Genomic DNA, 23436 nt, shown 5'->3' on the forward strand with positions numbered 1-23436 from the left:
TGTTTTCTGAAATGAAGGATATCATGCTTTGCCTTTCCTCTTCGATGCAGTATCAGCTTCTACACTTCTGGAAAGGCTTTACACCAGATGCTGCAACATTTCTGTGAGGACATGATGGAACTCAGCCACAGAAACATGACTGAGGTCAGGTACTGGTGCAAGATTACTAGTTCTGGATCACTAACACGGCGCCAGCTCGGCCCAAAGGTACTGGATGGAGCTCCATCACTCCAGAGAACACAGTTATAAACAACTGAGGTATGCGTGTGTGTGAACGTCTCTGTTGTTTGTGTATTTGATAATTGTATTTACACAGACGAGATGAGAGGTTTTTGGTTTGACCCACATTTGTGTTGATATCTCAACACAACAAATCAGAGAGGAGACCACCAGCTGCTCCTGATGACATCATATCCTCCTGCTGGGTTTATATATCAGCTTGAGAGGCCTTTCCTCACATCTTAAAACTGTTAAAACAAGAATAAAACGGGCAGTGCTAGAAAAGTATCTAGGAGAAGAAGGACTAGAAAGTGTGCATGTGTTCCCTCTATCCCTCCTTCTCTTTTCTCTGCATTTATCTTTCTTCCTACCCTTTTCCTCTCTCTCTCTCTGATTTCATCATTCTCTCTCCGTCTCCCGTTCCAGGTATGTGACTGTGCACTTCAAGGCTGAATGCATTAACACTCAGAGAGAGAGAGAGAGAGAGAGAGAGAGAGAGGGACAAAGTGGGGGAGAGGTTGCAGATGGAGAGATGTTTGGAGGTAAATTAAAGACACATGCGGCCTGAATCCTGCCAGAATCAAAGAACGTGAAAAAGAGCAGACGAGATCAGTGAACCTGTATCTCCACACTGTTGCCTTCTGATCAAGTTCAAAATGTTATATATGAGACATCATTAACATATATAAACATTATATGTGCTCAAACCCTTCCGAGATGAAGGGTATTAATCAGGACACAAGTCTATGGCGACCATGTCCAAAGGGTACAGTTCACCAGAGAGGAATAATGCCTTTCTTTGGAGTGAAGGAGCTCCATCCAGTACCTTCGGGACATGTTGTAGTGGTGTTTTATGAACTAGCTCCAGAACTGATCATCCATCGTCAGTACCTGAGCTCACTGAATGCCATCAAATCCTCCAAAGAATTCTCAAACTTCCCAGAAAAGTGGAGACGTTAGCTGAGCATTTGGTTACAGGGAAAGTAGATCTACATCTTTCACCAGTCTATTCTTTGAGTTTCATATCGTTTTCGGGAAGCCTTTAATGCAAACGTCATCTACTGGATGACTCCTAAAAAATCTTGAAACTATATTTCTATTTCTGACCATAAACTATCCCAGTCCTGATGCTGAACATGTGTGTTTGCCTTCGTCCTGCCAGGACCTGCAACGCGATCTGCAAACACTGGACACAAGACAGGAATCTATAAGGCTAAGCGGTAACAGTGGAATATATCTGTATTGTGTTACTGTATGTAGGAGTAAAAGGCTATAGTTGGTACGTCAGATTTTCAGTGTTATTAATGACAAGAATGTTTTGTGACAATGCTTTTTAGAAATGGCCAAAAATGATCACAAACCTGAGCCACTGAGTTCTGTTGATGCCATTTCTGAAATGGTTAATAATGATGTCAGGTAGAGATATGACTGGCTTACAGCTCAAAACGTCTGTTGATTGGCTGAGCCAAGATTTACGCTTTCCCCAGAAACAAAAAGATGCCAGCTATTATTTCCACTGATTTTAGAAAATCTCTGGCACAGTTCCTACTGTCATATGATGTGTTCAAATCATATGTGAGTATCTTTTAAAGTTTTGGGGATACAAATCCTCAAGTGTGATTTTAATGACTGCATAAAGGACTGCAAAATCACTGCAAAAAGGAAAACAGCTTATATATATATAACTATTGTCTCTAATGCTCAATGCATGAGGCAAACACATGTAGGCAATTAATTTCCACTTTTCCAAATTGATTTAAATGTAATTCCATCTGCCCTGAATCACATCTCCAAAAATATCTGTCCATCATTTCCATTACTCCGCCGAACATCCAAATGAAAGGCCCAAAAACACTTACTTATAGTTCCATGTGTTGTATAATTAACAATAATTATTAACTGAGACTTTTAATGAGGTAGTGTCGCCGTCACACAGCTTCAGGGACCTGGAGGGTGTGGGTTAAAGTCTTGCTCCGGGTGACTGTCTGTGAGGAGTGTGGTGTGTTCTCCCTGTGTCTGTGTGGGTTTCCTCCGGGTAACTGTCTGTGAGGAGTGTGGTGTGTTCTCTCTGTGTCTGCGTGGGTTTCCTCCGGGTGACTGTCTGTGAGGAGTGTGGTGTGTTCTCCCTGTGTCTGCGTGGGTTTCCTTCGGGTAACTGTCTGTGAGGAGTGTGGTGTGTTCTCTCTGTGTCTGCGTGGGTTTCCTCTGGGTGACTGTCTGTGAGGGGTGTGGTGTGTTCTCCCTGTGTCGGTGTGGGTTTCCTCCGGGTGACTGTCTGTGAGGAGTGTGGTGTGTTCTCTCTGTGTCTGCGTGGGTTTCCTTCGGGTGACTGTCTGTGAGGAGTGTGGTGTGTTCACTCTGTGTCTGCGTGGGTTTCCTCCGGGTGACTGTCTGTGAGGAGTGTGGTGTGTTCTCCCTGTGTCTGCGTGGGTTTCCTCCGGGTGACTGTCTGTGAGGAGTGTGGTGTGTTCTCTCTGTGTCTGCGTGGGTTTCCTCCGAATGACTGTCTGTGAGGAGTGTGGTGTGTTCTCCCTGTGTCTGCGTGGGTTTCCTTCGGGTGACTGTCTGTGAGGAGTGTGGTGTGTTCACTCTGTGTCTGCGTGGGTTTCCTCCGGGTGACTGTCTGTGAGGAGTGTGGTGTGTTCTCTCTGTGTCTGCGTGGGTTTCCTCCGGGTGACTGTCTGTGAGGAGTGTGGTGTGTTCTCCCTGTGTCTGCGTGGGTTTCCTCCGGGTGACTGTCTGTGAGGAGTGTGGTGTGTTGGTAGGTGGATTGGTGACTTAAAAGTGTCCGTAGGTGTGAGTGTCTGAATGAATGTGTGTGTGTGTGTTGCCCTGTGAAGGAAGGGCGCCCCCTCCAGGGTGTAATTCCCACCTTGCACCCAATGATTCCAGGTAGGCTCTGGACCCACCGTGACCCTGAACTGGATAAGCGGATAATGAATGAATGAATATATATATATATTACAGCCTCAATAAACAAATGAAATGTCGTCAGTTGCTGACCAGTGGTATATGCACAGCACTGCCCACTGCAGACCTACAATAGTGCATTTCTTCCTTATAGCCATCGTCTTAAGAAAAATGGGGTTAATGTTTTAAACTAATATTTTCACAGCAAATATGGGCTGCACAGTGAGAAAAAGCCATGGATAATTGTGAGTATTCTGTGTTCACTGAAGTAATGGAGCTCCATCCAGTATTCTGAGATGACTTGGAGTGGTGTGTGGAGAGCGGTTTGTGACCCAGAACTAATCATTCAACATCAGTACCTGACCCAGCTAATTATTTTGTGGCAGAATGCCATCACAGAAATGCTCCAGTATAGAGGCTGTTACTAACAATCCTTTGTATATGTTATGAATTTAGTGTAAGAAACATTTTCTTTTCTTTTTCCTGCATGCTCTGCAGATGAGAGTTTGCGTGAGAGTGTGAGAGAGAGAGAGAAAGTGCAGGTTTATTCTAAACAGAAGATCAGTTTAAACCTGGAACCGTTTTGAACCGTTCAGAATTGTTTGACATAATACTGTGTAGAGTTTATGAATTTTAGAAATTCTTTTATGTTCAAAGAATGTGTGTGTTACAGTGAAATATACAACTGAACCATATACAGGCATTTAACACAACACACTTCTCACACGCACATAATCAGAGTGAAACTACAGTGGATTTGTAGAAATAAGCCAGGGTGTTTCTGGAGCTCATTTACTGTTGGACATAACACACACACACACACACACAGAGCAGGCACAAAATCTTTCTTCTCCTTGTTCTTTGCCTGCTGCACCCTTAGCCACACAACATTTTCAGAACTACACCACTTCTACAGTAATATACTTCAGAGTAGTGATAATGTTTGATATGCATTATAATATAAGAATACAGGCCATTTAATGCGAACCCATCTCTTGTATTATCTTGTATTATGTACAGTTAGAGACTGTAGATCTGTTGATTCAGTTTGTGTTCTCCATCCTCTAGTCCTTCATCAGTGGTCAGTTTCACCTCGCAATGACCTAATGTTTCTGAAGATTTTTTTAGTAAAGTTGTCAGTGAGGAGAAGTAGAAGAGGGTGTTTCTAACAAACGGCCCAGTGTTTGGAAGTTTAAAGGTGTTTCCAATAAAATGGCCAGTGAGTAGAGATAGTAGAATGGTGTTTATAATAAATTGTTCAGTGTGTGGAAGAACAAAGGGTGGTTTCATTAAAATGAAAAGCACAGGGAAGTAGAAGGGGGTGTTTCTGATAAAGTGGCCAGCGGATGGAGATAGATGGTACTTACACATTCTGAAGCCAGTGGATGTCGAGCTGAGTGGCCCCTGCTGGTCGCTGTTGTAAATCGTGGTGATATTTCCCCGCTCGCAGTAGTTTGTGCAGCGGTTTTGGGAGCATCGCAGTCGACAGACTGTGGGAGTGAACAGGACTTTTATTCTCTCTGATTTTCCAAGGATTCCAAAGGTCCGTTGGCCATCAGCCGCTTGACCGCTAGCTGGACGACACCACAAAACAAAGCCAAAGTACAGCAGCGCGGTCAGCCTCAGAAACATCTTGAGTCCCCTTTAGGCACACATTACAAGCACACGCACATGTTCTCACACACACACTTTCTCTCCCTCACAGTCACACACAGAAAACAGCCCAGCAGTTCCTGTCTTTGCTTTTCTCAGATTTCTTCTTTTTTTTTGTGTGTGTGTGTTTGTTTTTTGAGTTCTGGTATCCAGTGGATTGAGCAAACCACACAACAAGATGTAAACAAAGATATAAATAAGATGTAAACCAAAAAAATCTGGTTTGTGTAAATTGCAAAAAATTGGAGAAGTTAAAAAAAAGAAAAAGAAAACAAAATTATGACCCAAAAACCTGTTTTTGTGGAACTCGTTTTCCTCTACACAGATTAAATAGACCACCCTTTCTATTATCTTCACACCTGTGGTTGTGTGTGTGTGTGTGTGTGTGTGCCTGAATTACAAAAGTAAATTTCCGTGGAAACTGAAAAAAATGTAATCCAGTTTTAGTAACAGTCGATATCCATCGGTTTTCCACACAATAAGATCCTCCCCTCCACTGCTGGACTCTCACTCTACTGAACTCTACTCTTTCAGCTCTCAAGCAAATATGAGCCAGAGAGTGGGTGGAGAGAGAGAGAGAGAGAGAGAGAGAGAGAGAGAGTGAGTTGGAATTAGTTTCTCTGGCACACTTAATGTGCATGAGGTCAGCAATGTTTGGAAAACTAAGTGTGTGTGTGTGTGTGTGTGTGTGTGTATGTGTGTATGTTTGGACGGAGGGAAAAGTGTTCTTGTCATTCTCTGTTTTCAATATGGTCAGGTTTGTCTCTCACTGAACCTCCAGCTAAACCCAGCACAATGGGCTTCGTGCTCTTCTGGTGGACTCTTGACTTTGAGCATGTTGACGTGAAAAACGTTTACGACCTTTTTACTATTTCTCAAGTGCTACAGCGCAATGGGAATAAACACAGCTCGGGTATGTGTTAAAAATCCTCAGGTTAATGAGTTCAGGGTAGGAGTTTCCTCAAAAGCCTCCATTTGCTGAAAGAACCCGATTTATCCCCTGCACCTGTGTCTAAAACAGTTTGTCCCAACACTGCCAAATTCCTGGTGGAGGAGTAAGGCCTGGAGGAGCAGTAAATTAGCCACGCTACTGCAGGGAAGATCCTGATACTTGCCTCCACTTGGATGACCCACAGCTCATTTTATGCCTAAATTAACCCCAAATTAGTGATTTTTAAAGGTGTTTTCATAAGAGTGCATAAGAACAGTTACAATTATACGTCCAGGTATTGGTGGACAATCCTTATAATGAGTGACTTTAAGTCTAATACACGTTTATACATTTTGGAGAAAGTTTCCTTACCAAATTCTAGCTCCCCGGTCTGTTTGGCACTGAAAAAATATCTGATGTTTATACAAAGCCCTGGCTCAGTAAATGGGAAACCAACATATGGCTTGGTCTGGAATTGCTCAGCCTTCCTCTCTGTTCATCGTTGGCAGAACCACAGCTGACAAACAGCCTCTGGTGGCGTTTGGACCTCAGAACCATGAAAAGAATGGAAATTGTTGAAGCTGTTTTATTCTGCTCCTTAGACGGGAAACATTGACTTATTATTTGCTGTTTCAGATACAATACTTAAGGTGGAACAGACTTCAACCACTAACTTTCCTTGACGTTAAATGCAGGCCAAAAGTGACAAAACTAAACAGCTCAGGTTACAAATGTGTGTCTCTTGTCGTTTAAAAACTGAATAAAATCGTACAAACAAGTTAAACTTCAACCAAGAACACGGTACATACCCTTCCACCTTAAAAGATGTGGCGTTTCTGAATAAAAACAAATCCTAGGGGGAGTTTTTTTGCTGTGAGAGCAGCAGTTCTCCAGAACTGTCTACACTGCAGAGACCTCCGTGTGAACACAGTGTGTATAACTCCAGAACAAAAGCAGTAGATAAAAGTCAAAGACTGCAATTTAAGGTTTAGAAGAAAACAGGAATTCAAGGTAAAAAACTTATGAGAAAATTATTCTCAATAGATGTTAAGGAAAAAAAAAACAACAACTGTGCTTTCAGTCTCTAAGAGCGAGAAAGAAAATGGCTGACATTTTGCCTGTTTAGTTAGTGATGTCATGGGTCGGGGGTTATTATTATTGTAATTACTAATGCAACTCCCTTATCCATATAGGCCCTGGCTACACAAGAACTCTTTCACAAACTCCACCAAATCCCCCACCACCTCGACCCCCAAAACACACCATTACACATAGGGGAAAGAAAGCCACAGTTTGGGACAAATCTTGTGTAGACATTCCTCATAATTAGTGAACATGGATATTCAGTTTTTCACTTAGAAAGACATGAAATGAAACAGGACACTCTGGAGCATGTTCAGTGTCAACATACTCAGTACTAAGCATGGTATAGACAGGTATACAGCCCCCTCAGCATTGGGCTGTAGAGGTGGAACTGTGTTCTTTGTAGTGATGCAGCTTCTTCTAAGAGATTGGATGGGTTTGTGATTGAGAACTAATCATCCAGCATCAGTGCCTGACTACCTCACTTGTGTTTATCAAATCCTCACAGTAATTCAGCCTCTAATATATAGCTTTCCAAGTAAAGTAGAGACACAGTCCTTATTACTACTCCTTCAAGTAGTTTTGAGCATAAAGTGCACTTCATAATTCTGTACACTACATGTGTACATCTGTATAATAACAACATTCTTCAGTGCTTTACTCTCTAATTTTACAGCTATGAAACCAGATGAGAAACAAAACAAAACAAAAAAACCCCACAAGAATATCTTTGGGGCCATCAGCACTGCCAACATCAACACACTGAGTCACACAGGAATCCTCATTTGGCAGGGTATTCGTGACACACCAAAATCCAGATTGAATGTTTCCTTTGCCTCTGCTCTACAATGTCATTGATTCTATGCTTAAATTATGAGATTCTCATCCTCTGGGAATCCATCAGCATTAGACAAACATCCATGACTGCTGAAGACTTCTTTCTAAGGTCTTTTTCTACATGTGAACTCTCAGACAAATTGTGCACATGTGCAAAATCACTACTCAATGCGGTTCTGGAGGGAGCACTGCCTTTGAGGCGGAAGGAGCATAATTGGTTACCAGCCAAAAGGCAGGGATGAATGTGATTGGTTAAATTGCATTGGGTGGAGACTTTTAAATACAGCACTATTAACCAATAAAGCTCCACCTAGACTCTCGGGTTTGCCTGCTCTGACTGACAGACATTCTGGAAGAAATAAATATGCAACAGTCACACAGATCCAGGGTCATGGAGGTTGTGGGTTTCCTCCGGGTGACTGTCTGTGAGGAGTGTTGTGTGTTCTCCCTGTGTCTGTGTGGGTTTCCTCCAGGTGACTGTCTGTGAGGAGTGTGGTGTGTTCTCCCTGTGTCTGTGTGGGTTTCCTCCAGGTGACTGTCTGTGAGGAGTGTGGTGTGTTCTCCCTGTGTCTGTGTGGGTTTCCTCCGGGTGACTGTCTGTGAGGAGTGTTGTGTGTTCTCCCTGTGTCTGTGTGGGTTTCCTCCAGGTGACTGTCTGTGAGGAGTGTGGTGTGTTCTCCCTGTGTCTGTGTGGGTTTCCTCCAGGTGACTGTCTGTGAGGAGTGTGGCGTGTTCTCCCTGTGTCTGTGTGGGTTTCCTCCAGGTGACTGTCTGTGAGGAGTGTGGTGTGTTCTCCCTGTGGGTTTCCTCCGGGTGACTGTCTGTGAGGAGTGTGGTGTGTTCTCCCTGTGGGTTTCCTCCGGGTGACTGTCTGTGAGGAGTGTGGTGTGTTCTCCCTGTGTCTGTGTGGGTTTCCTCCAGGTGACTGTCTGTGAGGAGTGTGGTGTGTTCTCCCTGTGGGTTTCCTCCGGGTGACTGTCTGTGAGGAGTGTGGTGTGTTCTACCTGTGGGTTTCCTCCGGGTGACTGTCTGTGAGGAGTGTGGCGTGTTCTCCCTGTGTCTGTGTGGGTTTCCTCCAGGTGACTGTCTGTGAGGAGTGTGGTGTGTTCTCCCTGTGGGTTTCCTCCGGGTGACTGTCTGTGAGGAGTGTTGTGTGTTCTCCCTGTGTCTGTGTGGGTTTCCTCCGGGTGACTGTCTGTAAGGAGTGTGGTGTGTTCTCCCTGTGTCTGTGTGGGTTTCCTCCAGGTGACTGTCTGTGAGGAGTGTGGTGTGTTCTCCCTGTGGGTTTCCTCCGGGTGCTCCGGTTTCCTCCCACAGTCCAAAAGCACACACTGGTAGATGGATTGGTGACTCAAAAGTGTCTGTAGGTGCGAGTGTGTGAATGAATGTGTGTGTGTGTTGCCTAGTGAAGGACTGGCGCCCCCTTCCTGCCTTGCGCCCAATGATTCCAGGTAGGCTCTGGACCCACCCCGACCCTGAACTGGATAAGGGTTACAAACAATGAATGAATGAATGAATAAATGAATGATTACATTCTCATGTTGCTTTTATTCTATTTTTTTTACACAGTTCTTTAATGAAATATTACAGATATTCACCTCTCCTTCTGAAGAAGAGAAAGTAATGTACGTTAAGGGGACACAAATGAACTTTAAAACCATTGTTGTACCTTGGAAAGTACATTTACATTGTTATTTAAGTGTAACTTTTTGAGAAAAATGTACCTGCACAGTACCTTTTTTTCTGAGAGTGTACCCTACTGTAACTTACACCAGAGAAGTCATTCTCAGTCCTGGTGGGCCTCTGCCAAACATGTTGTAGTTTTTTCCCCTCACTCCATCATCTTCAGAAGGGGTGCATCATTGCACCAGAAAAGTTTGAGTAAATATGTGACATGGTCAGAAGTTTAATTTCCACCGTATAGTCAAAATTTTCTTCCACTTTTATTGCTGTAGCAGCTTGTACTCTACCAGGAATATTTTACACAACATGTTGGAACATTCCTGTGAGCATCTAATAACATTCATCCACAGGAGCTCTTCCCAAGGTCATTCATTCACTTCTCATTCATTCATTCATTCATTTTCAGTAAATGCTTAATCCTGTTCAGTGTCGAGATGTGTCGGGAGACTACCCACAATCATTGGGCACACTGGTTTTCCCAAAATTACTTCATATCATTCCAAAGGTACTGGAGCTTGCATATGTCCAGAGGACACAGTTCCACTGCTCCACATCCCAGTGCTGCGGGGCTTTTAACCCTCTGGCAGACGTATTAGTCATTACGATAACTTGTAACTTGGTCGCGGTGGGTCCGGAGCCTACCTGGAATCACTGAGCACAAGTCAGGAACACAACCTGTAGGGGGCGCCAGTTCTATGCAGGGTGACACACAATCACACATTATATATATTATTCTGTGAGGGGGCAGTTTCACACATCGCCCCCAAAACTGGGTCAGGAATGAAAAATCAGGGCTTTCTCCTCATCCACAAAAATGCTGAGAGCCTAAAGAGCTCCCTCTGGACATTACACACTGCTGGAAACTTGGACGTGTTCTTTATGGTCTACAGTAAGATCTGGACTTCAGTAGTGATCCTTTTATATTTCCACGAGCACACGTCCCTCGTCTCACTAGTTCTCTTCCACTGGTGCTGGAACCTCTCAGTCAGGGTGTTACGCTGGAGATGCTTATAGTCTATTAATACACCTTCACTGCAGAAGAAGGGCTTATAATTAGCTAATAATTTGACATTCAAATATAATAAAGCATAAATCTATTACCAAACTTTTCTTTCCCTGTTTTAGGGAGTGCAAAACGCTGAGGTCATGGAGGAGAGCAGCTCAGGGTTTCATTCCCATTAACAAACCACATCCACCTCATCCAGAGTAATTACAGCCCACTCACCTCTGAGCCAAGAGAAATAATCACAGGAATCTGCTACAATGGAATATGCTAGCAAAATTTACTGAGATAGCCTTATCTCGCTTCTAAGGGTCTGAAAACTAGGAAACAGGCCAAATAATTAAAACAAGATCTACCCTGCTCACGGCCGGGCTTGGGCTGTGACTGTTTTACGCTGATACACTATAGAGCGCAGGAATGTGCAGCAGACGACTGTTTTCTCAAATGAAATCAATATAAAAACAAACCTCTGTGCAGCATGTGGAGATTGGCTCATGTTTATGAATGACGTTAAACAGAAGCTTGACCACTGTTTTTTGGGTCAAGGTGAGGTATCGCGTAGTAGTTAATTTACAATAAAGACGTTTTATACTCATTTTATGGATGTAAATTAATATATCAACTTCAAATATCAGTAACCGTCACTGCCCACATATCCCTTTATGTCTTTAGGTTGGCGTGGATGTTAACCCCCAGTACAACCACTAGAGGGCAGTCCAGAAGGGAAAGATTCTGACGACAAAACAAACATAGTAATGGTGGAGGAGGTGTTGATTATAACATTACTTCTGAGCGGTGAACTGCAGACTATGGACAGAAGACTTCATGCAGTCTGTATTCGTATTTAAGTTTGTGCTTAAATAAACCTTAAATGTAGTCGCCCAGCCGAGGCATATTTCCTTCTTTAGCTCTGGAGCTAGAAGCTAATTCAGTAACAGTGAGGTGACCAGACGTCCTCTTTTACCCGGACATGTCCTCTTTTTTAGACTTAAAAAAAATGTCCGGGCGGAATTTCACAAACGTCCGGCATTTTGTTTTTCTAGAGCTTACATAGAATTTCGAGAAGTTTCGTTCACAAACTAGTCCCGCCCTCCCCTACTCCGATTGGTTCGCTTGAGTGAGAAGGGGGCGTGGTGAAGTAGCCTAATAATCTTCTGATTGGACGGTCTGACTGTAGAGCTACTGTTATTGGTCAATAACCTCCTCTGTAAACATTTAATTGGTCATTCTGCACGGCAGTAGTCCCTGTTTACGTCAGGCAAAGCTCATGTACCTACCCTCATCTCGGGCAGCTATGCCGAAGCGTAAATGTAAGTTCTCAGATGAATTAAAAAATAAATTCCCATGTTTTGTGTAGCAGATAAAGGTGTAAAGGACCTAAAATCACACATAAGTTCAGCTAAGCACACACCACACGTTGGTAGGTGGATTGGTGACTCTAAAGTGTCCATAGATGTGAGTGAATGTGTGAGTGTGTGTGTTGCCCTGTGAAGGACTGGCGCCCCCTCCAGGGTGTGTTCCTGCCTTGCTCCGGACCCACCGCGCCCCTGAACTTGCCAAGCTCTTACATACAATGAATGAATGAATACAGGGAACAGTCATAAAATTAAATGTTATTAAAGAACTTGAATGACATCACATTCTTAAAATGGGTTTAATATGATTAATGGCTTGGATGCAGCTGCTCGGCCATGGTATCCCAAATCATGAAGCCTTCTATGCACTGTTCTTGAGCTAATCTGAAGGCAACATGATGTTTGAGAGTTTGTAGCGATTGACTCTGTAGAGAGCGCTATGCGCCTCAGCATCCGCTGTCATTTTACGTGGCTTACCACTTCATGGCAGAGTTGATGTTGTCCCCAGCTGCTTCCATTTTGTTATAATACCACTGACAATTACCTGTGTAATATTTAGCAGTAAGGAAATTTCATGACTGGACTTTTTTGGGATTTATCACAAATGATTACAAATGGGGGCGGCACGGTGGAGCAGCAGGTAGTGTCACAGTCACACAACCCCAGGGACCTGGAGGTTGTGGGTCGATTCCCGCTCCTGGTGACTGTCTGTGAGGAGTGGGGTGTGTTCTCCCTGTGTCTGCGTGGGTTTCCTCTGGGTGACTGTCTGTGAGGAGTGTGGTGTGTTCTCCCTGTGTCTGCGTGGGTGTCCTCTGGGTGACTGTCTGTAAGGAGTGTGTTCTCCCTGTGTCTGCGTGGGTGTCCTCTGGGTGACTGTCTGTGAGGAGTGTGTTCTCCCTGTGTCTGCGTGGGTTTCCTCCGGGGGCTCCGGTTTCCTCCCACGGTCCAAAAACACACGTTGGTAGGTGGATTGGCGACTCAAAAAGTGTCCGTAGGTCTGAGTGTGTGTGTTGCCCTGTGAAGCACTGGCGCCCCCTCTAGGGTGTAGGGGGCAGACGTTCCCTTAAAAAAATGTTTCAGCTAAACAATGCAATATCTTAGAGACTTTGTGCTTAAATCCAAACCATGGCGAATTTACAAGAATTCATGCTGAATACACAGATCTCTTCATATAGACAGGAGCAATGTTTCTTTAAAATAGATTCAACCCCCTTTTCTATTACTTAATTACTCAGTGATGTCTCTCTCAGTTCTCGCACACTCTGTAAAAACACCACACACTCCCTTCTCACAGCTGATTAGTGCATGATTTATAACACTGCTCCAACTGATAGGACTTGAGCAGTCCATTCCTAGTCGGCAGATAAAGGAGAAAAAACACACGCACAAGACCACATATAGAATGAATTAAGATTTAGTTACTTAAAAGCAGGCTTTTTCCAGCTATTATCTTGGCCATAAATAGCCCTCAGTTCTTTTCGGACCTGTCAGTCAAATAAGCAGGGACACTCTTAGCTCACATACATATGCCAATGCCAACAGTGGGCCAGCAATGCTATATATTTACCAGACATATCCCACATCTGGTTTAGGACATTTGGACCATGATTCATCTGTAGATGTCTTTATTTTTTGGATCGGATTTGGTCTGCCAATGCCAGGATTGGGCCAGTGGTGTCATATATTCATAAAAAGATCCTCACATCTGCACGCAGCTAAGAACACTGCAGTGAACACAACTCACTTGACAACAGCCCTTTAAATAAGACATGGCGGTAGACTTCTGTTATTTGTCAGATAAACTGGCACAGGAGAAGAAACAAATCCCAGAAGGGCCAAGTTAGTTTCATCTCTGAAGATGTAATCTGATTTTGAAACACCCACCCACTCACATACACCCGAATAAATCAACAAACAAATGAATAAACACACTGACCTGGAGTGTATATGAGTGTGTAGTGTCCACGCTGGGTGTGGAAAGACTTTGTGCTGGATGACTGTGTTCCTGACTTTAATCTGTTCCTCTCTGTTTCAATGTGTTTCAAGAGAATATCAGCGATTTTACTGCCTCCCACTCCTTTCAGCAGGGTCTTCTTTAGACTGGAATACAGGCACACACACACACACACACACACACACACATATTTAGATATACATTGATGACAACATTAGTTAATTCTTGTGAGTTTTCAATGTGTTTACAGATTCAGTTTATTGCATTATTGGTTTCTTGTGTTTATGTCAGTTTCCCTTATTTTGTTCTATTTACTATCATGTTGTTTTGTGTCTCCCTCAGCCTCAGTGTGAGGCAGAGAATGAACTCTACATCAGTGTCCATATAGCTCTTGTCAGCGCTGTAAGTATGATTACATCGTTAAAGTGGAAAACCTGCTGCCTGCCTCAGTGTCTTCTGTGGGAATGCTACAATTTCACTATCAGGCTATTATAGAATGCAAGCAATGTTTAAGATTGAAATGTGCAATTCAAAGCCATGGTGTGCCCCAGGGTTCTATCCTGGGCCAAACCTAATAACAAGAGCAGTTCGCTTCAAAATGTCATTTGTCTCTGTAGTCTGTCTCTGTTTGGCTCTGGAAAAGTGGAAATGTGTTTTTGTAGTTGTGTAATTTGTTTGCTCTATGGCAAAGTCACAATCGAGCTTATTTATTAATGTATCCGAGAGAAGGGGTTTCTTCAGCAGTCAGAATTAACTCAGAAATCATGCTGGGGCTCTGAATTAGGACCCTGTTTTTAGCAATATGTTTTTTTTCTGAGTATGTTTATACTGTACATACAGCTTGAGACCTGATGTCATGCCCCTCCTCATGTTTACTGTACCAAGTCAAGAGAGTGTTTATTATATTCCATTCATTTATTATCGGCTCATTATTTTCTCTTGGAGTAATCCAGCAAACTAATGGGATCTGGCACATTCACCAAATGAACCATGTAATGACTCAAAATGTTCACAGCTGCACCAGTGTCCATGTTTACAGAGTGAAATTGACCATATTTCTAAAATATTAAGATGTTTTTTTCAGCTTTTTTGGAACAGAAAACACATGTTTGCTTTGGGTTTAATTAAGGCACATTCAGCACAGTACCCAGTAAACACAAGTGTTTGAACTTACCACATTGCTGTAGGGACACAGAGTAAATGAAGTTATGTCTGGTATTTAAGGGCTAACAGATATTTAAGTGCAATATTTGATTATGTTTGAATATGTCTAAGGGCGGCACGGTGGTGCAGAAGGTAGTGTCGCAGTCACACAGCTCCAGGGGCCTGGAGGTTGTGGGTTCGGTTCCCGCTCCGGGTGACTGTCTGTGAGGAGTTGGTGTGTTCTCCCCGTGTCCGCGTGGGTTTCCTCTGGGTGCTCTGGTTTCCTCCCACAGTCCAAAAACACACGTTGGTAGGTGGATTGGTGACTCAAATGTGTGTGTCTGTGTTGCCCTGTGAAGGACTGGCGCCCCCTCCAGGGTGTATTCCCGCCTTGTGCCCAATGATTCCAGGTAGGCTCTGGACCCACCGCGACCCTGACTTGGATAAGCGGTTACAGATAATGAATTAATGAATATGTCTAATATAATTAGCTGAGATGAAAAAACAGACCATTATAAAGGTATTTAATATTTAATTTTAGTTCTGATTTGGTTTTATTAAAGCGAACGGTGCTGTGATGATTATGTGTATACAGGGTTGTGTAAAAGCCGAAAGGCTGAGGTCAGGCTGAAAAGGTTAAAACATTACAGAGGGGGGTATAAAGTATAAAACACTTTATTTTTCCCAAGAAAACAAATTTCCTGTTCCAGACACAAAATAAAGAGAAAATCCCTCCATGTATTAATGTTACATTAGTTACTATTAAATAGTAAATATTTGCTTAAAATTTACTTTCCAACGTCTTGATAGCATCTGAAACAATTAATGGCCTCTGACCTATGTTCCAAAGAAGCTGTAAACATGTTTCTAAAGGCCTCATCCTCTCTGTGGACGGGGAAGTTGCAGTCTTTCAGTAAAACCTTGAATGTTTCTTAGGCTAAATTTCCACAAACACATTCACAGTCAGCTCTGTCCGAGCTCCATTGTGTGAGAGAGAGCTGGTCCTGTGAAGCCAAGCCTTTCCTTCCTCAGCTTAAAGCCATAGTTCAACAAAAAAAGCAAACGTCAAATGTGGTCAATCTGCCAAAACATGTTTACCATCTGTAGCTTGCACCATTCATTTTTCAGTGAACTATGGAGCAGTGGAACAGAGTTCTCTGGAGTGATGGAGCTCCATCCAGTAACCTTCGGATGAGCTGATGTTTGTGATGTAGAACTGATCACCCCACATCGAATCGTTTACTCAAGGAACAAATACTTAAAGGTGACTTTTATGATTTTATGACTGTTTGCATGCTCAAAACTAGTCTAATGTGTTTACGAAACCCCGGTGTCAGTAAATGGGTAAAAACAACAAGTCTCTGTCCGGTATGCTAGGTTTTCTCTCTTTGATCATGTCACAGAAACTGTATCTGCAGATTTTTAGACAAATATATAGACTTCCAAACGGTGAAAAACATGAACCAAGATGAGGATATTGCGCTATTCTCGCTCCATAAGTACGCAATAGACATTTATTTTTGCTGTAGCTGGAACAGTTCAGGAGAGTGGTAACTGCGTGAAAGTAAACGCAGACCCAAAATGCTATAAAACTATACAACTCGAGTAGCAAATGAGTTTCTGTGGTAGATCAAACAATGAATAAAACTTACAGTTCAACTTCAGTCACATACAATCAACAGCCATTTTTGTTCCCCAAACACACCGTTCTACATTGAAAGATGCCGAGCTACTGAATATAAACAAACAAGACAATGGCATCTCCCCATATTTTAGACCAGTGGCCCATATGAGACAAATGGAGAGGACTGTTTGCAATAGAGATATAGAAAGAGGGAGTAGAGAGAAACATAAAAAAGAAAATATGAACAAAGCCAAAGAAATGAAAGGAAAAACAAAAGCAGATTTGCTATTAAATATCAAAGCACCAAGCCGAGATCAGCGCAGATATCTCTATTATGATCCAAGATATACTACTTTAGTAATGGGTTCAGATCTTCAGATGAAAGCTAGAGCTCCAGCTATAACACAGGATTATATTTTTCATTTAACAGGCATCATCAATCCCTCCTTTTATTTTTTTGCATTTAATGTAATCTCCCATGCAGTAGAAAAGGTTTCAGTGGCAGCATTCACTCAGGCTCCAGAGCCAATAATAAGAAACCCATTATATGGTAATAAATCTGTTAAATGATGATAAATCTGAGATAAGCTTAGCTTGGCCAAAGAGTCAGAGATATTACTGAGAGGCCTATTTTTCTTTTTTCAAATGAAGGAGCAGTGTGAGAACCTGAAGGGTTATTTGAGGACTGAATTCAAACACTCACACAAACACTGTCACTGTCTCTTCCTCTCTCTTTTGCTGAAACACATGCAAGCTCACATCTGTGGACAAGGTCAGTAATGTGTATATTATAGCATTAGAAGACATTAGGTGCTGTCATGCAGTAGCTCATGAGCCCATAGTCATAGTGACCTATGATAAGCATGGCCAGAAGTGGTATAAAGCCCTCCATCATTTGGCTGTACAGCAGTGGAACTATTTCCTGGAGTGATGGAGCTCCACCCAATACAGTTACCATGACCTCATTAATGTTAATGTGGATGGCATCAAATCCTCACAGAAATGTTTCACTAAATCTAGTGTGAAGCCTTCCTAAAAGAGCAGAGACTGTTACAGCAGCTAAAGGAAAACAAACTCCTGTTTAAAACTATTTACCTCGGAAGAAAGATTGGAGCTTTTGTAAAAAGCATTTTTTTACTAATTCAAGGGCACTAGATCTTTTATTCGTACAGAAAAGCCCACTGGATTGAGAATGTACAAACACACCCACACACACATTCAAAAACACATGCACACACGCCTTCTCTAGGGACGTCCTGGCCTAAGCCAACTGTACTGCGTTATGAATAAACAGTACAGCACTTTAATCAGGAGTAGAGGAGCGCCCCCTGTAGACAATACAGGGTAGTACAGTCATAATACACTAGCATACAATTAGCCCAAATTGGCTAAAATGCTAAAATGGAATATTGACAAAAATGTTTAGTAATATCTCAAAAAGATAAGAAATATTGACCATAGTGCTATTGTCCAGCTTTTTTGACAGGAAGACCATTCTCAACCTTGTAGTGACACGGACATGTGTAAAAATCACAGAAAAATAAAAAACCTGTGTTTGTGTGTATTGTTTTAAATGGAACTGTAAGATTTGAAGATTTACATTCATTAATGTCCCAGACATTTTTCTATAAGTGAAAAATGAAGGCCATTTAAAAAACTATTCTGAGGCCATTTAGTGAGCTAGCTAAATAAGAATTTTGCTACAAATACTGCTGCACACTGAACTGATGTGACTAGAAAACACTTGCTCTAGAGTAGAAGTTAAGAGATTTTATGTTCCTGTTTGAGGAAAAGTGTTGAAATTTGATAGTAGACTAACTTTCAATGTGATGTTTTTTCAGTGTGCAGAAATGTTAGCTGTAGCATGTAGCATGTTTGGAACATGGTTCATTTTCAGACTTGTAACGACCCTTCATACAAAGTAATGACATTCAGGCTACAGTTTTTTGGCTTTGCGTGTGTGTGTGTGTGTGTATGTGTGTGTGGGTGTGTGTGTGTTAGGTACAACTACCAGGATTTTCAAAAATCTCAGTCAAATTCAGCTTAGGCTTGGAATTTATACAGCCATTATGCAGACTACAGAATGATGCATGACTAAAATTCAAAAATAAATAAGAAAAATAATGCACCTTACCTAAGAGGTTGCCAGTGTAATGAGTCTTTCCTCCTTCGATCAGAACTGGAGTCGTTCCCACTACCCCAGAGGCCAGTTTTAATGACCAAAGGAGTGACTGTAGTGAGAGTGCTGGGAATAACAGGAACAGCAGGAGGGAGTGTAACATGAATGACAGTGATAGGAATGAGCATATTATTTGTGTTGGGAATGACAGGAATTACAGTATTGATGGTGTTGGGAATGATGGGAATGACAGGAGTGACAGATTTATCAGAAGCAGGTGATTCTATGGAAGCTGGAAATGTACTGGTCTCATTGGACGGGGTCCAGAACCAAACCCTTTGCTCACAGCGATGTCCGGAAAAACCTGGACGGCACTGACAGGTATTCGGCTGCAGACACACTGCTTTGTTATGGCAACGAGGAAGACACCTTGCTATATGTAGGAGGTGGGGTGGTGGTGAGCAGGGGTTGAGAGAGAGAGAGAGAGAGAGAGAGAGACACTGTTACACTAATGTACAAGACATTTTAGAAGAGAGTTCATTGAAACATATCTGTGACTTAAAGGAACAGAGCATGAATACAGACAATAATCCAAAAGATAAAATCAATGCATATAATGTCACTTTCATTCATTCATTCATTATCTTATCCAGTTCAGGGTTGTGGTGGGTCCAGAGTCTACCTGGAATCATTGGGCACAAGGCAGGAATACACCCTGGAGGGGGCGCCAGTCCTTCACAGGCAACACACACATTCACTCACACACACACACCTATGGATACTTTTAAGTCGCCAATTCACCCACCAACGTGTGTTTTTGGACTGTGGGAGGAAACTGGGGAAACCCACGCAGACACAGGGAGAACACACCACACTCCTCACAGACAGTCACCCGGAGCGGGAATCAAACCCAAAACCTCCAGGTCACTACCTACTGCGCCACCGTGCCGCCCTATAATGTCACTGTGTGGGTTTCCTCCGGGTGACTGTCTGTGAGGAGTTGGTGCGTTCTCCCAGTGTCTGTGTGGGTTTCCTCCGGGTGACTGTCTGTGAGGAGTTGGTGCGTTCTCCCTGCGTCTGCGTGGGTTTCCTCCGGGTGACTGTCTGTGAGGAGTTGGTGCGTTCTCCCTGCGTCTGCGTGGGTTTCCTCCGGGTGACTGTCTGTGAGGAGTTGGTGTGTTCTCCCTGTGTCTGTGTGGGTTTCCTCCGGGTGCTCTGGTTTCTTCCCACAGTCCAAAACCATACGTTTGTAGGTGGATTGGCAACTCAAAAGTGTTTGTAGGTGTGAGTGAATGTGTGTGTGTTGCTCTGTGAAGGATGGGCGCCACCTCCAGGGTGTATTCCTGCCTTGTGCCCAATGATTCCAGGTAGGCTCTGGACCCACCGTGACCCTGAACTGGATAAGCGCTTATAGATAATGGATGGACTATTGTTTATTGAAGTTGTCCAAAATAATTAAAATTCCACTAATATCAGTGTTGCTATCTTTCGATAAGGCCATATAAAATAAATAGCGCTCAGTAAGGTTAACCTAGGTAAACCTCAGTGGACTATATCACATTTACACTACTCTCTCAGCTTCATCCTCATAATCCTCACCTTCTCTAAATCCCTGTTTATCTGGATTTAACCAGTTAATCGCCACACACCTGACCCTAAGGATTTAAAGGGCCAGCGATATTCAAATCATCTCAGCATGGGGCAGTCTGGGACTGTGTAAATAAGTCTTTCATAGGCACTGCAAATTGTAAATGATATTTAAAGTCATAAATTCAAAAGAACACTTTGACAAAAAATGTCTAACTTCTACGCTGTGCCTCCTTCTCAAAAAGGAGTTGACTTTCAACTTCCGTATTTAGTTTCTTTAGTTTTACACTCGAGCTAAGAGACTAATGTCTAATAAATAATGACATTAATCAAGTAGGTGGATGTATATTTTTGTTCTTTTTCGTCAAGGAAATTGTATTATTTGGATATTTTGCTTAACTATAACTTTAAGATGCAATTCCTTCCACTTATTCTGCTAAATTTGAGTCAGTGTTTCATTAACCCTCCAAAAGTGCTCTGTTTTTAAAGCAGTGATACTGTAGTGTGATTGAGATGAAGCAGAAGACAGGGCTCTTGGTGCGGTCCATTACCTTCATCCTCATAGCCACAACCTCACCTCACTTAACACTCCACTTTTATAAACAGCAATGAGGCCTGAGCCATGCAGTACTGCCCTCTCTGTTCTAATCTCTGATCTAAACCAGTCTAATCACTCATCTCAACCCAGTCCTGTTTAGAACAGACCTGCTCTGGTGTGTGTCTGTTGACATTCACTGTACAAGACTGAATTAAACAACCCTTTAAAAGAATCCTGGAAATATATATATTTTTTCAGATATAATCTGAAAATAGGAGTTAACATTTACTCTACCACAATTTCACGATGAAAGACCCATCAGAAATGCTCCAGATTCACTTTAAATCCATGTTACATTGAATTACATAAAGTTGAATTACACAGAGACAGAAGACAGTGACAATTTATTTATCAGAAGACACAAAGTCACATTTATTTATAATGTAAATGTAATACAGTTTTATAATACACGATTTTTAATGTACTCACGTTTTGTACATTGCTTTGTCTTGAGCTGAACTGTCCACCCAGAACAGCATCGAGGACCACACACATTGGGCCTAGAGACAGAGGGAGAGAGGACAGTAGAAAATTAATTCATTCATTCATTGTCTGTAACCGCTTATCCAATTCAGGGTCGCGGTGGGTCCAGAGCCTACCTGGAATCATTGGGCGCAAGGCGGGAATACACCCTGGAGGGGGCGCCAGTCCTTCACAGGGCAACACGCACTCACACACTCACACCTACAGTCACTTTTTGAGTCGCCAATCCACCTACCAACATGTGTTTTTGGACTGTGGGAGAAAACCGGAGCACCCGGAGGAAACCCATGCGGACACAGGGAGAACACACCAACTCCTCACAGACAGTCACCCGGAGGAAACCCACGCGGACACGGGGAGAACACACCACACTCCTCACAGACAGTCACCCGGAGGAAACCCACGCAGACACAGGGAGAACACACCACACTCCTCACAGACAGTCACCCGGAGGAAACCCACGCAGACACAGGGAGAACACACCAACTCCTCACAGACAGTCACCCAGAGCGGGAATCAAACCCACAACCTCCAGGTCCCTGCTGCGCCACCATGCCGCCCATCACCAGCATAGAAAATAACATTGTTTTATTGTCACTCAATTACATTACATTTAAAATGAGTTTCCCTTTGGAAAAACGGATTGGATAGGCATCAATCTTTACAGTCTCTACACTTCTGGGCAGGTTTCATAGTGTTCTATTGTCTATACAATTAATATAGAATATAAAAATATATATTCACAGGGGTATGAGCTAGGACTTATATCAGCAGAAATAACTGCAGAATCAAAGTGGCCACACAGCAGATAAACTTTAATACAATGACTTTGTTTTCACTCAGTCAGATTAAGTTTTCTGGCGAATGTGTCTTTGGTACGACATGTTCCTTAGAAGATACTTTCTACAGAACATCTTCAACAGAATGTGTCTTCTCTCCACGTATTAACCTCATTGGGTTTTATAGCATTCCTTTCACCTGCCAGTGGGAGGCTGGGCCAGACTTACGGTTTTGGAGCATTTGCCATAATAAAAAGGGGTTTCTCTGGTCTTTAAACCAACCCCCTTAGGTTCAGTGACCTCTGGCCCAAGGGTGGATTCAGCTCCAGGAGAGAATGGCATCAGTGAATAAGAATGAGGCTCTGGGCCTCCATGCTGCCTTAAAAATGAATTCTTTTTCCCACAGCTGCTGTTCCTCCTCCACTTTTTCCTGGCGTGGGTAAACAGGGATGGACTAAGAGTCTCGTCCATGCTCTACTCGACCAGTGTTTGTTTGTCTAGAATGTTCTGGGAGAAAAAAAGCAATTAACGCACTAACACGAACTCATAAGACATTCGTTTACTCCAAGGCCCCTCTCCAGCGCCCGTGAACTAGACCCTGCTTCAGCTTTTAAAAGGATTTTCTGATTAGTTACAGAGTCATGGCTTTATTGTGATTCTACTTTAGACCAATGGGAAGCCTTGGAAGCTGTGGGATGTTCAGTTACTACAACTGAGCTTTCACAGGCACCAGCATGACCTCTGACCTCACTCCATGTACACAGCTAATTCAACAAATGCAGCACAGCCTGAGACATTCTGAGATAAATCCAGAGTAACAGTGCTGGGGAAAATTAGCCTTGATTGTTTTTATCCAATATCCCCTATCCAGGATTTCTTCTGAAATAAAATGTGTCAATAAGACTATTTTACTGAAGTAATAGCTTCAGCTTTTCTCTGAAGGCTTTATGTTAGCTGCAATATCATTTATATAATGTGTTGACGCCATTCAGCCATAATCAGGCACTTTTGGTGTTTTTCTTGCTCTCAGCGGCAGAATATTTTAGAGTATGGCGTCTTGTATTAAACCTGAAACCATAATCTGTTCAGAGTTACAGAGCCTAAAGAGCTGATTAAACCCATTCAGAATTTTCTCTTTTCCACAAAACAAAGAGGAGAGTCACTTCATCTGAACCTGATAAAACACAAACCCTTCTTTATATTCGCTGTTCAAGAATTCTCCATTTTATCTCACATACATCAAAGTCTCACAAGATTCAGAATAGTGTTAAAACGTGTATGAGGATTTGTGTTGTCACTGCTGGGCTAACATTAGCATGCTAGTTAACTGTTTAACACATCTGAGAAAAACTATTTGATTTCACAGAAATGAAAGAAGTGTCTTTTTCATCACCAGAGTATCCTCTAGATCTGTAACAAAAGTGTGATTCTCCACTTTGCTCTGTTTAACTCAAACCGAGAAGCGATTTGAGGTT

At 42.6% G+C, this 23436-nt stretch overlaps 1 protein-coding gene across 2 annotated transcripts in view; it reads right to left on the minus strand.

Moving 5' to 3' along the window:
- Nucleotides 1–23436, minus strand: part of LOC136709282 (latent-transforming growth factor beta-binding protein 4) — a 71266-nt gene that overhangs the window by 42865 nt on the left and 4965 nt on the right. For both annotated transcript variants that reach the window (XM_066684420.1, XM_066684419.1), the window contains exons 2-5: nt 21129–21199; nt 18530–18947; nt 13611–13774; nt 4497–4703 (exon numbers count right to left, since the gene is read on the minus strand). In XM_066684420.1, coding sequence (XP_066540517.1) covers nt 4497–4703; nt 13611–13774; nt 18530–18947; nt 21129–21199 — 860 coding nt within the window. The remainder of the gene's footprint in view (nt 1–4496; nt 4704–13610; nt 13775–18529; nt 18948–21128; nt 21200–23436) is intronic.

This window comes from Hoplias malabaricus, chromosome 11, assembly GCF_029633855.1.
Source record: "Hoplias malabaricus isolate fHopMal1 chromosome 11, fHopMal1.hap1, whole genome shotgun sequence".
Lineage (NCBI taxonomy): Eukaryota > Metazoa > Chordata > Actinopteri > Characiformes > Erythrinidae > Hoplias > Hoplias malabaricus.